Source organism: Canis aureus, chromosome 2 (genome assembly GCF_053574225.1).
Source record: "Canis aureus isolate CA01 chromosome 2, VMU_Caureus_v.1.0, whole genome shotgun sequence".
In the NCBI taxonomy this organism is placed as follows: Eukaryota; Metazoa; Chordata; class Mammalia; order Carnivora; family Canidae; genus Canis; species Canis aureus.
In genome coordinates this window covers 28,238,898-28,256,100 of record NC_135612.1, presented here as the reverse complement: position 1 = coordinate 28,256,100, position 17,203 = coordinate 28,238,898, and the positions used below count along the sequence as shown (strand labels likewise).

The 17,203-nt window shown below is 38.9% G+C and overlaps 1 protein-coding gene across 7 annotated transcripts in view; it reads right to left on the bottom strand.

Moving 5' to 3' along the window:
- The window catches only part of ARSB (arylsulfatase B), a 186,304-nt gene that overhangs the window by 152,746 nt on the left and 16,355 nt on the right, over window positions 1-17,203 (bottom strand). For all 7 annotated transcript variants that reach the window (XM_077867150.1, XM_077867164.1, XM_077867171.1 and 4 more), the window contains exons 2-4: window positions 16,422-16,608; window positions 11,877-12,067; window positions 4,089-4,296 (exon numbers count right to left, since the gene is read on the bottom strand). In XM_077867150.1, the coding sequence (XP_077723276.1) occupies window positions 4,089-4,296; window positions 11,877-12,067; window positions 16,422-16,608 (586 nt within the window). The remainder of the gene's footprint in view (window positions 1-4,088; window positions 4,297-11,876; window positions 12,068-16,421; window positions 16,609-17,203) is intronic.

Sequence of the window (17,203 nt, the reverse complement as noted above, 5' to 3'; positions counted from 1 at the left end):
AGCAAAGGTCTATTCAGAAAGATTCAGGAGAAACATAGGTTCTATGAACAGAAATGTAGAAAGCCAAAAGCAGAGATAAGGGGCAATGGGATGAGCTTAAAAGGAAAAGATGAGATGCAAAGGCCCAGTTGATTATGGCTAATAGGTACTGACCTCAAGTAGATCTGCAGTTAAACTCTGGCTCTTCCATTTGTCAGTCCATTCGGGCTGCTATAACAAAATACCACCGACTGGGGGGCTTATAAACAACAGAAATTTCTCTCTCAGTTCTGGAAGCAGGAAAGACCAAGACCAAGACACCCTTATAGTCACCTTCTGGTGAGGGCCTTTCTGCTGGTTCACAGCTGGTATCCTCTTGCTGTGTCTTTACATGGAAGGATCTATCTGTGGTGACTTTTATTAAAGCATGAATCTCATTCACGAGGGCTCTACCCTCATACCCTAATCACCACCCAAAGGCCACTTTCTAACTACCACATGTGAATTCTAGATGGACATTTGTAGACCTAAGAGCAGCCTTGAGCAACTCACTTACCCTCTTTAAGTTCTGGTTTCTTCACTTATGAAATGAGGATAAAGAAACCTATTTCACAAGGTCACTTTGAGCTTTAATGCTAACAACTTGCCCAATAATGAGAAAATATAGAGAAGGCTCTAGTACAAGGCCTGAGCATGCAGTAAATGCTTAATAAACAGTATTCATGATTATTATTGTTGTTTATTATTATTATTATTAATACTAACAAGCTTAGAAGAAAAAGGAACTGATTGAGGCAAAGGAAGGATTACAAGAAACTAAAAATACAATCAATAATAATCAATATCAGAGACCCTAAAGAACAGAAGCCAAGTTGCAAAAATGTCTAACTAGTAATGCAGAGGGATTCAAAAGACTGAGAAAAAGGACAGAAAACTGAAAATAATGAGAGAAAATCTGAATCAGTGATTCAACCTATTAATTAAAGCTATTTTTGAGAAATAAATAGAGCAGAACTAAAGCAATAAGCTAAAATATGTACAAGGAAAACTTCCAGAGTGAAAACTAATCTTAGCATACAGATCAAAGGGCCCATATATTTCAGGCAAAATTAATTTTAAATATTTTAAAGACCTACACCTAGATATAACTCAGAAAAAGATCTAAACTATGGAGATTCAAAAAAAAATCCTCCAAAAAAGGTTCCAGGGACCAGCTCAACCAGAGAGATCTTTCAAGAAATCTGTAAACTGTTCCAGAGCATAAAAGAAGGAAATTCATCCAAACTATTTTATGAAGTGAACATAACCAAGATAACAGACCTGACAGGGAGAAAAGAAGCCACCAACCCCACTTTCACTTCTGAATTGACGTAAAAATCCTAAATAGAACCCTAGCTAACTGAACTCAGCAGTATAATAAAAATATGTACACATGATCAAATTGGATTTAGCCCGCAAAGGAAAGACAGTCCCAGATTAATGTACCCATTAATATATCATAGTGCAAGAATATAAAGCAGCCTTATTATAAGGTAATCCCCATTATCTCAATGCAAAGCTTCCAAAATTATTTTTGACAACTTGAATACTTGAATAAATAATACATTAGGGATGTTTATGAAACAGTCAACTATTTAAAATACGGTTATGCAAACGCATTTGAAATCATATAATAAAAGATCTTAGAATATTGCCTTTTCCCAACTCTCACATATCCAGAAAAAATGTTATTCCACCTCTTCCCATACATACTTGATAAGCAATAACCATCGTTACAGGAGCCACGTTGAGCTATATAACAGTTTTCCAGAAGTACCATCTTCACTTTTGTCTGAGCACTTTTCAGTCTACACATGATACATTGATCCACATATATTTTCATTTCAGGAAATCATTTATCCTCAAATTGCATAATTCTGATCTCTACCACAAAGTCTTGCTTTATAAACTTATAACTTTCAATTCTTGCAACTGTGAGGTCATTTCCCAGGAATAATTACTAACTCAGTATTAAATGTCTTGGTCTCTTTTTTTATTGATTCTTTCTAGCGACCTCTATAAGCATTCAATTCCAGACCTGATTAAAGTGCTTTACCAGGCTGTTCAAAATCAAGTAAATTGAGAAGACTCTCAGAATATGAGAGATCTTGTAAGGACTCAAGTATAAGAAATCAACATTTTTTTTGGAAGACGGTGAGTTTGGGGAGTTGACGGGGAGGATACATGTTATCTTACATTCAATCCATTTCGCATGAGGGCATACTTAGAAAATTGGAGTATTTGCACAGTACTAAAGTAACTGAACGACACTGACTGCTCAGGATGAATGCCTCTCTGGGCCGTGCCTAGGCTCCCCAGGAGATCAATATGGCAGCCAACTACGGGGAAAGGGCCGCTATGCGATGAGGTCCAATAAGAACATCCAGGTCGTCATTGGCATCATCTCAGGAAGCTGCAGTGGAATCAGAAAGGTTGCTGCCTGGCTCTGCCCAGCTGTGTGGCCTTGTGCAGAATACTCAGCCTCTTTGTGCTTCAGTTCTTACAACTGCACAATGGGATAATAGTTGTCCCCAGATAATTATTATGAGAATGAACTGAGCTAAGTCATGTGAAGCACTGTGAACTCTGTCCTACACAGAGTAAATGCTCATTAAATGCTAGATTCAATAACAATGCCTAATTAAAAGCAAAAACAAAACTACTCTTAAAAAAACAAACCAATTATCAGTAGAATACCCAAATTAATTCCACGACATGTCATGGCACATGCCTCACGTAGTCACTTGACAGTAAAATTCACCAGAAGTCCTGTCCTCACCCTTGAAGTTTGCAATCAAATTTTTAGGTTTTAGCCAAGAATCACCAGGGATTTGAGAAAGTCTTTTTCATGAAAGACAGGCCAAAGAAGACAAAAATGACCTTAGAAGGAAGAGAGGCAATGTTGGAAGTACAAGTAAACTTAAAAATATATGTATGGGTTCGCATATACATATACACATACAAGTATACATAGGCGTATATACATATCTACAAACATACTCATACCAACATAAAATTAATAGCTAAGAGGACAGGCTTTGGAGAAAGAAATCATTACATATAAAGTAAAAACAGAACTTTATAAAAAAGGAATTATCAGAAAATAAGAGTTCTTGATAATTAAAAAATATAGTAGTTGCACTGAATTTAATAGAAAAGGTTACAAAATAATGACAAGGAAATTTCCCAAATAGCAGAAGAAAAGTAAATAGGAGAGAAAAAAAACTAAGGAAATTAGAGGATGATCCACTATCCAAGTAAGAGAAGTTTCGTAAAGAGAGAAGAGGAGAAAGGTAGGATGGAGGGTCAAACAATTCTGAAATAAATAATACAAGAAAACTTCCCATTAAAAAAATCATCTTCATTTTTAGATACAAAGTGCTCTCTGAATACTCTGCATAAGGAGTAAACCAAGACCTACGCCCATAGCACATCATAGGGAAATCTTAGAAAACTCTGTCTAATGAGAGGGAAAAAAAATTGTGGTATACCAGATGCAGAATCAGAAGGGCACTGCCATAATGAAAACTATTTTCAAACACTTTTTTTTCCTCCTCCTTTTCTGTCTTTTTCTCTAATCGATACGTATGAATTTTATTGTCAGAAAACAATCTGAATACAAAAAAATCGATATGTGGTGACTCTAGCCTAGATTTAAATGGCTCCATTTCTCATCTGTCTTCTTAATGCCATGATCTGCCTCTACACTGAGATGGAACCCTCTAGGCAGCAGAAGTCCTAGTCACAGAGGGTACCTGGGCCGCAGACCACCAGGAACAGGCCACTCCAGTGATGCCCACGGCCCTGCATAGCAGTGATGTCTGCTCACACTTACTCAGGTGGGGAGAGCTTCCTGCCAGAGTATGTTGCTATCTGAAGGAAGAGGGGGAAGGCCCATAATGCTTTTCCTTAGACACATTTTTCTATCCATTATTATCTTGTCTCCACTCGCACAGTTAACATTTATTTTAATAAGGAGCTGCTAAACGCTCCAATTTGTCTTCATTCCATTTATCGAATACCACGTCCTAGGCTTTGCCAAGAGATGATTTTCCTATCGACAGACTTACCCGTGGAGAAGACGAACACCGTGTTGTTCCAGAGCCCGTGGCTTTTTAAGGCTGCCGTGACATTTCCCACTGCTTCATCCATGAGAGACACCATTCCTGCATAGTAACGCCTGTTCTTATCGTGGATAAAGTCGTAGGGTTTCAGGTATTCCTCGGGGACCTGGAGAGGCTCGTGGACAGACTGAAGAGCAAGGTAGAGAAATAGAGGCTGGAAAGAGAGTTTTGCAAATCAGTTAAGAGGGTATGGAAGTATTAAATATAGAGACATAAGTCCAGATGGATCAGTTAATAAAAGTACTATCGATGCAACCCACAGATAGCTTGAAAATGTTTGTAAATCATTTATCTGACAAGGGACTGTATCCAGTATATCTGAAGAACTCTCACAACCAAATAACAAGAGGCAACCCAATTACAAGATGGTAAAAGAATTTGAATAGACATTTCTCCAAAGAAGATACACAAATGGACAATAAGCTCATGAAAAGATACTCAAAAGATGCCTAGGGCTGTAGGGAGCTGAGGGAGTATGAGGAATGGTGAGTGCTAAGAGGAATGAGGTTTCTTTTGGGGGTGATGAAAATGTTTTCAATTTAGATTATGGTGATGTTTGCACACCTCTATGAGTTTACTACTGAACTGTATACTTTAATTGGGTGAATTTTATGCTATGTGAACTATTAGCATCAATAAAAATATCAGCAATGTAACAGAAGATGTAAGACAAAAAATTAAAAACAAAAGTTGGAGTTCCACAATGGCCTAGAAGGCTCTAATCCAAACAAATGATAGCAATATCAATAACCAACAATAACAACTATATATTAAAGGTTATCTGTGTGCTAGATACCGTGATACCAATCTACATATTGTCTCATGTAATACTCAAATCCAGCCTGTTTACACCCATTTCACAGGTAAGTTAACTGGGGCTTAGGAAGGCTATATGATATGTCCACATTCATATTAATTGCAGAGCAATTTCCTATTGGAAACTCCACTGTTACAGTGCAGATATGTACCAATAGATGCTTTAGCTTTTTGCTTTAGCCAAAAACCAAGTTCCCACCTATTAGGAAAGAGTTAAGGATTTTTCATATGAGAAAACAAGTGGATACCATGTCTTGCTAGTCTTTTATCAAGGACCAAACATAATCCCAATTTAATTCCTGGAAACTAAGGAGTGTGATATGCTGATTCTATTTTACCTTTTATACCAATTTATAGCATTTAACATTAGTGGCTTTCCAGGTCAGCCTCTCATTTTTTAATGAGCCTTTCTGAAAACACTCTCTTCACTGTGCTCCTACAGAATTCCTTAATGACCTGAAAACCCTCAAAGAGACAACGACTGTTCAATCCAAGAATAATAATACAATTCCGTTAGAGTATTTGAGGCATTTAAATCTCAAAATGGAATGGGAGAAAGTTAGAAAGCAGATTGGGAGGGGGGAGCCTCATATTTCATTCTTCATTACTGTTGATAATTTTTTAAAAATCCTATATGATACACCTTGCAGGATAGAGTATCAAACATACATAAACAACATTCAAAAAGATACCTAAAAGATTATTTTTAGTGTAGATCTTTAGAACTTAGAAACACTTCTTCCCCAAAATCAAAATGTTAAAAATAGCTATTAAATATCAAAGTCATCGCTTTAAAACCTATTTAATGAAGGAAGTTAGGTGATGGAATGATAGCTACGATGACGTTGAACCTATGCTCCATTTGTGCATTACTTCCATGGGAAAACATTCCAAATTGCAACTTCGAAGATCAATACTACAATCTTTGACACTGCCTTAGCTCTGCCTCCGCTCCCCCTCAACACACACCCTTTCTGCTCCAGCCACACAAACAGCAAAACTTCTGATCTCTCCCGGACCATCGTGAAGGGGTCTGCTGTGGGAGCAGCCATCTGGGCCTTTGGCCCTGTCCCCCACCACCAGCCATGGTCTGGATGAGGGCAGGATTAAATATTGGAAGGCTACAACAATTTGCAGCCCACACAAAGTTTTTAAAATCAGGAAATATCACATAAAACTCAGTGGTTTTTAAAGAATTCTTCTTGAAAAATCACAAATCCGACAACTCCGTGCCCACACTCCATCTGGTAACAAATGGCTGGAACATGAAATAGAGGCCTCACTCTCAAGTGCTCTCTTGTTTCTTTCTTAAAAAAAAAAAAAAAAGATTTTATTTATTTATTCATGAGAGAGAGAGAGAGAGAGAGAGAGAGAGGCAGAGAGAGAAGCAGGCTCCATGCAGGGAGCCTGATGTGGGACTCGATCCCGGGTCTCCAGGATCACACCCTGGGCCAAAGGCAGGCAGGCACTCAACTGCTGAGCCACCCGGGCGTCCCTCGCTCTCTGGTTTCTAGAGCTTCCCCACTGTTCTACCTGAATGGCTTCACTTAGTAGGTCAGCGGCCTGACCTCTGTAAACACCAGAGTTTGTGACCCTGGTCTGGCTTCTCTGGGGCAGGGATGGAGAGAAGGAGCTCACCACTTAAGGAGAAGATGCCCTCATCCAGGTCATTAGCAACAACATGGCAACCCATATGGTGAAGGAGAGAAAGGAGAAAGAGGGCAGGTTATTCCCCGCCAGCAAGTGATCTCTAGAGGCGATGGCCAGGGAGGGTGGTGAGAAAGAGTTCTTATAACCACATCAGGGGGAAAAATGATTATTGGACCATCATTAGAGAGTCTTGCAAATACAGCAAAATATTACCTGAAAATCTTTCCTATAATTATTCCCTAGGGAGCTAAAGACATGACCATTATTCTTGAGGGGTCAAAGTTACAAAAGTGCACCAATTCCCCCATTTTTCCAGTCAGGCTTCTGTTAGTTCAAAGAGAAGGAGCATAGCTGAGAAGAGGAGTGAATATCCCCTCTGAGGGATGAGGCCTATGACTGTCACAGGCCAGGCAAAGGCCTCGCACTACCACCAACCACATTCTAGTAACTTACAAATATAGATAAAAGTGTTCCTTGAACAAAATCCATTTTCTTTTTTTTTTCTCCTCATGTAACCAGCAGTAATCGAGGGCCATGCAGCGTACAGGTGGACAGGGACACATATCCATAGGTCTCTGGCTCACCAGAAGGACGCAGAATGATGTACAGTGCAGTCCTTTTAATAAAGTGAGGCCCACGGCAACATAACTGAGAGTACTTCCATCCAATATCGTAAAAATAAAGTTCCAACACTTACCAGGTGAACTTTATCCATGAAACAACTCATTTCCCATACTGCTGGGTATGAAACATTTCAATACTATTTTTAAATGAAAAAAAATTAACAGAGTATTTTGTTCTTTGTACTACATGGTGGCCTAGAGGAAAGAATAATTAACTAGGGCTCTGAGGTTCTCCAACTACAATGGGGACCCTGCCTGCAAGCCACTTGTTGTAGGACCCCCCGCTAGTGAACACATCGCCAATTTCCCCACACCCACCTACGTGGCTTCAGCTCACTGTTAACCATAAACAAGCTGCCATCCTGGGGATGGACTCAGGATTACTACACTGGCTACTGACTTGAGTTCCAACCCAGGCACGTGTTGGTCTTTGGAGACTTGCGGGCCCATTCTGACCTTACAGCCATAATTTAAAACACCGTAGTCCTGGGCTGATTTTCATCTCCATGAACCTCCACGTTTATGCCAAACCTTGATTTTTCCCTTGCTCTTTCTTGGGTGCCAATTCCTGCTCTGACCACGCCAGTTACAGCTGCCACCTTTATTTTTTTTTTTAATTTTTATTTATTTATGATAGTCACAGAGAGAGAGAGAGGCAGAGACACAGGCAGAGGGAGAAGCAGGCTCCATGCACCAGGAGCCCGACGTGGGACTCGATCCCGGGTCTCCAGGATCGCGCCCTGGGCCAAAGGCAGGCGCTAAACCGCTGTGCCACCCAGGGATCCCAGCTGCCACCTTTAGACCAACTCTAACACTTTCAGGTTTCCTTGGAATTTAAAACAGAATCCTAAATGTGAAGCATGACCAAATGTTTAAGTATTATACAACCTTATGACATTACTATCTAAAGTTACTAGCATATTGGTAAGATGCTGAAAGTTATTTTCCCTTTCTTTCTTTTTAAAGATTTAATTTATTTATTCATGAGACACACACACACACACACACACACAGAGGCAGAGACACAGGCAGAGGGAGAAGTAGGCTCCATGCAGGGAGCCTGATGTGGGATTCGATCCAGGGTCTCCAGGACCACACCCTGAGCTGAAGGCAGTGCTAAACCGTTGAGCCACCCAGGCTGCCCTTCTTCTCCCATTCTTATGCCATTCGATTCCTAAGATATATACTCTAAATATCCTCACCATGCTACGAAACCTAATTCCAGTGAGGAAGAAAGCCTTATTTTTATTTCTTTAGTATATTTTCCTAATTTAAAGCAAAAATTTCAAAAATATGTGATGCAGTTTTAAATTATTGCTCTATTGCTCTACTGACTTTCAAACTAAGACATTTCTTCCCAAACTGTGTCAGGAAAAAAGTGTCTACCACTAGAAATTCACATTTGCTTTAAGAAGCTTCTAGTAGATTTAGGTTTATGAGAAAACATTTATTTTTATTCTACAAAGTGTTGAGGGGGGACTATTTTAACTGAACAATATTTTGTGGACATGTTGCTTTTACACTGTAGTGTTAGTACTGAGGGATTTATCCTGGAGAAAAAAAAAGACATTCCTTCCCAACATGTGTGCAGTGGCTATTAGCAGTATTTCCCTGAATCCAGCACCAACTGTTTCTATTACAAAATTGCTCCATATGCTCTTTTCCCTTCAAGTGCTCTTTAAAATAGGCACATTTTTAAGATGGCCTGTGGATACTTCATGTGTATTTCTTTAATGATTTCCATCTTAGGACAAGTGGCCTATGTTATAGTCTATATATAGCACCTAAGAAATTAGTACGGAATCAGAGTCAACGTTGGGATAAAATGAGGAAAAGCTCAGCTCCTGGAACTATGTGATGATGCATCAGTTTACTAAGAACTGATAATGTAAACGTCTGCATTTGCTATCTTAAACAAACACTCTGGGGCTGTTATTCTGTATCGATTATTTCATGCATTTATCTACGCTTGAAACTTGACCTTGAGGCCGTTGGGCATGCTGGACACTGCTTCAGAACATTTTAGACACTGTCAGAAAATGACCATCCTGTCATCTGGAAATTCCCACAATGCTACCTACGAGCAGCACTATATTACTAACACAACTTTGGATGGCTTGCAAGCTCTTAGGGACTCACTTCCCACAGTTCCTGTGCTTTCCGCACCACACCAGATAAGGCAGCCCACCCACAAAGAACTACTTCACCCAGCTGCTTCCTCTTATCCACTTAATGTTACAGGCACTGTGAGAGAATACTCTATTGTTGCCTAATGGGAACTAACTTTTGCTGTAGGCATATTACAGTTGTTACATGATTAAGGTAGTGTTTTACTGTAAGCCTGTAAAAGGCAGTTGGCCTGAGCTTGTCCTCTGTGTGTTTGAAGGGAGTCAATAGTGGCTGCACCTCAGAATCACTGGTGAGAGAAAGGTGGGGGCAGAAGGGTCATTAAATGCCAATGACACCTCCCCACACCGGCACCAATAAATCACAATATTTGTTACCGATCTTTATTACAAGGTTTCCAGATGAGCCCAACATACTGTCAAGACTGGAACCATCAAGCTGAATCATACACTGAGGCTAATAATCTCTAGTCTTGGATATTAGCTGTAAACTCGGGACGCGTGTTGAGTGCATTGAGCTCTGGAGTCAAACAGAATGGGTTTAAATTCTGATTTGGACTCTAAGTAGCTCTGTGACCTTGAACAAATTTCTTGCTTGCTTATCTGTAAAAGGGTGCATAACTCAAAGGATAAGACAGGAACCACAATTCCCTTAAGGCTTTATCTTGTTCTTTGGGCTTTTCGCACTATCTATAGAATACCAAGCATACAGAGGAAAACAGAGAACCTAGGCCAAATACCCAGCAGCTATCTTTCCAACTCTCTCAATATTGGTTTAGATCTAGATTTTTTTTAAAAAAAGATTTTATTTAATTATTTGAGAGAGAGACACACACACACAAGCAGGGGGGACTGGCACAGGAGAGGGAGAAGCAGACTCCCTGCTGAGCAGGGAGCCCAATGTGGGGCTTGATCTCAGAACCCCAAGATCACGACCCAAGCCAAAGGCAGATGCTTAACTGACTGAGCCAACCAGGCATTCCCGGTTTAGATCTAGATTTAAAACCTGCATATGTTCACATATTTGAGAGATGTTCTGATCTTCCATTTTCCACCAGATGTATAGTTACTCCAAGAAGGAAGCATGTAAGAGTGGTGTAAAACTGAGGATGGGTACCAGGGAAGACCCCCAATACTGAGTTAGAACAGGCAAAGGCACAGCCAGGAAGAAACCATGTCAAAAAGGGAGTCAGAAAAAAAAAATTAAAAAAAGGGAGTCAGCTGCCAGGTACCACGTCTAAACAGGTATATTAATCTAAATCCAAACTGTGATCTGCTCTGAGGCCATTCAGTAATTGTCAAAGAAACAAAATACAGAAAACTGGAAGTACCAGATAATACTGCACATCCTGTAGTTTGCCCTATCAGGGTCTTATTGAAGGACTAATTTCATCAGTGTGCTAATTCAATTCTTAACGAAGCCACATTTGAGCCCAGCATCTGACAACACAAATATGTGACCCAATTTCAAAAGTGTATCCAGAGAATTTAGCTTAGGAAGCTAACTCTAGATTAACAACAGCAGCAACAACAACAACAAAATGTTTAAGGCAATTCACACTCTTTTCTATTTTACCTTGAGATAAGTCAAAAGATTTCAGTACATGACATACACAATGGCTTCAATGCAGTAAATGTGAAAAATAGGCTCATCAGTATACCATGTTTATGGAGTGAAAGACAATATTGTTAAGACATACATTCTCCCCATGTTGGTCTACAGAGGCAAGGAAATCCACATCCAAGCAGCAACTTTTTGGTAGAAATTGACCAGGTGATTCTAAAATTAACATGGGAATGCAAAATATCTAGAATAGCCAAAATAACCTAGGGAGGCCAAACACAAAGAAGACTTGTGCTAAATCCAAAGTCTGTCGATCTCTTAACAGAAAGTTTGCCATAATACAGCCTCATCTTGTACATGAGCCTATCATTTAAAAAAAGTCAATGTACTAATTACTTACAGCACATAAAATGCACCAAAATAATAAAACTATATTTCTACTAAAACACTGTAGAAACAATATTCCTCAAAATGCAATCTGGGGACCACATGGTGTCAGAATCACCCCTAAAGAGTTTCTTTAAAATGCTGATGTATGGGGGCAGCTGGGTTGCTCCCATACATCATACACCATACATCATCCCATACATCATACATCATATATCAGTTAAGCATCTGACCCTTGACCTCAGCTCAGGTCTTGATCTCAGGGTTGTGACTTCAAGACTTGTGTTAAAAATAAATATAAATAAATAAACAAAAATCAATTAATTAATTAATTAAAATTCTGGTGTATGGATTTTCCCCAGAACTAAGGAATCAGACTTTCAGAGAGGGATTCCAGAAATTTCTACTTTTATCAAGCTTCCCCAAGCAGATACCAATATACTCCAAAATTTGAACACAACTCCCCTAGAATTTTTTTAGATCTTCTCCTAAACAAGCAGCCTTTTCCTATACTCACCTGCAGTATATCTTAACACAATTTTGATATCGATAAAAGAGAAAGGCTTACCTTCTCTGGTGGATGGTTAGATATGAGGGCTGTTGCTCTTTCAGTAAATATGTTTGTTGAATACATATTTTTATATCCTGTTGCAACTTCTTCACCATCTCGAAAATCAAGAGCACATCGTGTGACATTTAGAGCATCAATTAATGTACAGCGCTCATGGGAATAGTAATCTTCACTACCTAGGAGATATCCTACAACATGAATGGGAGATGAAAGTAGTCAGCATAGCATAAAACTTGTTAAACAAACTAATGTTTCAGCATTTAATTGCCCAGTGCAATTGATTACCCATGACAAGGCTAATCAAATGACAAGGCTAATCAGAGCACCACTTCTTAACATCTCTATATTTGCTAGCAGGAGGCATTAAAATGTTATTGTAAAAAAAATTCAAATCCATTCCTCAGTCAAGTCTTCGGAACACAAGGCTCTGTCATGTAACTCTCAAAGTAGATGATTCTAAGTAAATCCATTTTTAAAAATCAGAGTTCAAATTCAGTAAAGGTGATAAAATCTTAATCTTTTAAAGCTATCTAATGGCAAAAATAGCACATAGTCAATGTGATTTCTCTGAGGTAATCACATAAATGAACACAGGATTCAAATAATGTTGATACCGACCTTGGGAGACTGGCTTCAAGGTTATTTATAGTAGCAGCTCTAGGAGGAATCATCTTTAGTCAGATGCTGACACCCACTGGTGGAAGACATAAACCTTACCAAAGAGGAGCTCTAGACATAATTTAACAGAGCCAGCAGATCAAACTACCGTGGGGCACTGAAAGCAGATTTGTCTACAACCCTGATCTCAGTTTTGCCCGAAATGTAAATGTCATCAACTGCCTAGCCCACAATTTGAATATAAACATGAAAGGAAGTGGGTTGTCTCAGCTAAAGTGGTTTCTGCAAATGTTGTATATTTTCCTAAAATATTAAAATAAGCTGTGCTGCATATTGTATTATTCCATTTATATGTAATATCCAGAATAGGCAAATCTATAGAGACAAAAAGTTATGTTAGTGGTTACCTAGTGCTGGTGAGGTTTGGGGAAAATCAGGAGTGACTGCTAACAGAGATGGGTTTTCTTTTTGGGGTGATGAAAATATTCTACAATTGGATTGTAATGACAGTGGCACAACCCTGTGTATTTATTAAAAATCAATAATCTGTACACGTTAGTTGGGTGAGTTAGATGGTGTGTAAGTTATACCTCAATAGAGCTATTAAAAAGAAATAAGCTGTGCTGGACTCTGAACCATCTCCTAACAAATAATGTTTATTAACCTTAAAATGAGGTGGATAAAATTGGCCTAGCCCTTTCTTCAGTCCTAAGCATCCTCTATAATACCAATCAAAAGCCTTATGCAGTTTACATAAAAAATGAATTCATTTTTAATTAATTTCCTTTTCCACGATTCAATAAATTCAAAGTCCCGAATACAGTGAATACCTTGGTCTAAGACCACTTTTTAAAAAATTCAATTAATTAATTTATTTTAGAGATTCAGCAAAGTGAGAGGGTGGAAGAGAATCTCAAGCAGACTACTCACTGAGTGTGGAGTTAGATGTGGGGCTTGATCTCATGACCCCTGACATCATGACCTGAGCCAAAATTAAGAGTCAGAGGCTTAACCGAATGAGCCATCCGTGTGCCCCAGATCACATTTTAAATGCTAATCTTTTCCCCTAATGTATATAACAAAAAGGGAAATCAAATATATTTGTTAATTAATATATAATAGAGAAAGAAACGTATCCATAAAAGTGATCTTAGGCCTTACATGGATGATTAGAGAGGTTAGGACACTGGGGTTCTTCTGGAATTTTTAATAACTCCTGGGTGTTAAGAGCTTGAGGAAATCACTTCCGTTTATTTCTCTGTAAATGTAAATTGTTTTCCATTACTTGAGAGAGTATAAGCATAGGATATACTTGATTAAAAGAATACAAAACTGTAAGGGTGCCTGCGTGGCTCTGTAGGTTATGTGTCTGACTCTTGATCTCAGGTCAGGCCTTGATCTCAGGGTGGTGAGTTCAAGCCCCACATTGGGCTCCATGCTAGGCATGGAGGCTACTTTTTAAAAAAATTTTAATTATAAATATTTAAAAAGATATAACCACAGGAGAATTCCAGGAATAGAACTATTTATTTACATATTTAGCCAGACTGATACCAAACAACCATGTGGCAATCACATACAGCTTTTCTCAAACAGGGCTTCACAAATTTGAACTTACATGATGAGCTAAAAGAAGATGGCATCCTATGTTATATTGGGGAAAAATCAGAACATACTTTTTGAACAACTAAATCTCTGACGTTTTTGCTTAACAGTTTTATTGAGGTCTAATGCACAATACCATATAAGTTACCTACTTAAAGTGTCCAAATCAGTGGTCTTTAAGGTATTCAGAGTTGTGCAACCAGCCCCACAATCATCTGACTGCTTTTAAACAGAACATCTACGTCATAATAGTGATAACAGCTGCATGGTCATTATCCCCTCCAACTACAAGTCTATATGGGTGTGGGGTGTTCGTTCATCTCAATCCTCAGGCTTCTCAACTCTTATAAAAGGATATGATTTTCTTCTAGCCAATTGAATTTTTAAATATGTGATTTGGGTTTTAGTAAAAAAAAAAAAAAAAGAAAAAAGAAAAAGAAAAGAAAATTAAAATAGCTATAGTCTATAGTCTAAAGCTGTTTTTAAACACTTGCCAGAGTACAAGTATTGATCTATCTTTCAGCAAAGGTCTAATTGAAAATTGTCAAGGGACATACAGGCTGTTTTTCCTCTAGAATTTGCAAAATGACAAAGAGCTCTTACACCCAAGTCTGACTTTAACAGTTATTTGAGGATGTGGAGGATATAGTCAGGTTCATTAAGAAAGAATGCCATGATTGCTTAGCAATGTCTGCTAGAGGACCTGGATGGGAGCGGGGCACATACAGCCTCCTGTCTGATGTCCTTGCATCTCAACTTGACACTGGATCCAACACAACATGACACAGCTGTGGGCTTCAACTGCATCGTCTAGGCCCCACATAATCACTAAAATGCACTTTGGTGCTCGCGAAAGTTATGACTTAGATGCTCTGTTAAAAAGCAATCAGAGGATTGTGGGGCTAGTTGCACAACTCTAAATGAAAAGGAATGTCTCAAGACAAATGTACAAGAAAACCACCACTTTATTACTAAAATGCTGTTTTTGAGGATGCTGTCCACCTTACCTTCTCCCAAAGGAGAAATTTCTCAAGTCTAAGAGCCAGAAAATGCTTTACCCTTCCTGAACATCTGGCTTCCATTTATCTTATAAATAATGTGACTCTTATAGCTGTCTCCTTTTTTAAAATATTTTTTTTTAAATTTGGACATGAGAATTCTCAAGTTACAGAGTTCAGTGCGAACCCCACCTACAGCCATGCAGTTTTTTCATAATTTAGTGCCATGATACAATTCCATCTTTTTCTACTCACCCTGATTTTTTATTCTATTTAAGATTTTGTTTATTTGAGAAAAAGAGAGAAAGAGAGGAAAAAGGAAAGTGAAAGAGAGAGAGTCTGAGCAGGGGGGAGGAGCAGAGGGAGAAGCAGACTCCCCACTGAGCAGGGAGCCAGATGTGGGGCTTGATCCCAGCACCCCAAGATCATGACCTAAACCCAAAGTAGACACTTAACTGACTGAGCCACCCAGGTACCTTCTATTTATTTTTAAACTTTTTATGTTCAGCATGAGTTCCTTTTCAGATGCAGGTTGTAAATAAACGAAGAGACAAATGAGAAGTACGTAGGTAGCTAAATAGCCAGATAGCGTAGTATGAAAAGAACTCATCAGAAAGACACAGTCACTAGTAAAATAAATAGGCTGTTAATTAAGACATAATTTGTAAGAGGTTAAAAGAGGGTAAGTTTTAAAACTAACTTCAGGGTTCACATTTTTATATGACTATCAAGTCCCTAAACCATTTATTTCTTATTATTCTTCCTATTACTATTTGTTATCGACTCTCTCCTTTTATTTTTTTGACTGGTTTTCCCCAATCTAGTGATTTCAAAAACAGATCTCACAGAAGGGGAAAAGGATGCCAGTAGAAAAGAGTCTCCTCTACCATCTCCAGAAAAAAAAAAAAAAAGAAATCTGTGGGAAAGTCCATGGAGAGAAAACAATATTCTGAACCTTTGTGAAGGAAATATTCTTGTATTGAGTTTTGCCTGAAATTTCTGAAAAATCAAGCTGTATGCCCTTTTGGTAATAAGGTTCTCCACGAGTACTACAGTCTCAGATGTGAAGATAGCAAATCTTCAAAGGCCCCAACATGGCATTTAATACGCTGGCAAAGGGAAGTGCCCCCTGTGGCGCTGCCCACCGTGCGCTGAGCAGAGCCGGGCGTGGAGGTGGTCCTAGGAAGCTGCCCACAGCAGTGCTGGCTGATTCATTCTGTGTTCAAGTTTCCAGTTATTTCATTTGATTACATTGGGGTGTGTTTTATGAGACGGTTGCAGCTCGGCTAAGTTGTAAAACGAACATGTGCATTTCCATTACCAAAGTAAGTATCAAATCCTCGGCGGGTTGGAAGGCATTCTTTCCGGTACATTCCCAGGTGCCACTTTCCGACCATATGGGTAGTGTAGCCTGCTTCTTTTAGAAGCTGGGGAAGGAGTTTTTCATCCAGAGGGACGCAGCTGGGCTGACAGGGCCAGATTATTTGGTGTTGTAAACCTGTGTGGATCTTAAAGAGATAAACATGAAATTATATATAGATGATCTGAAACATCCTGAACAAGCAGATAGAGTGGTTGTTTACTTTTCTTTTAAAAGATTTTATTTATTTATTCATGAGAGACATAGAGAGAGAGGCAGAGACACAGGAGGAGGGAGAAGCAGGCTCCATGCAGGGAGCCCGACACGGGACTCGATCCTGGGACCCCGAGGTCATGCCCTGAGCTGAAGGCAGGCGCTCAACCACTGAGCCACCCAAGTGCCCTTGGTTCCTTATTTTTTTGAACACATCTGCAGACCTGACGGTTTAATTCTATTCCTGTACCAGTTTAAGGATACTTCTGAATGGCACTTTACTCACTTACCCAAATAAGGTACTGGATCATAAACAGGATTGGAAAAAATGAATAAAAGCACTCTAATAAACACTAGATATTTCAACAAATATTTATCAAGGAATTATGTTAGAAACCATTAACTTAAGATTTCACTTTCTACCTCAAAGGAAAGGAACCATAACATGATGCGTGGATCTACGAAGGAAAAAGTATTCCAAGTTTTGTGCATGTGAGAAATGAGTGTTTGGTTTGGAAGGAGCCTCTGTA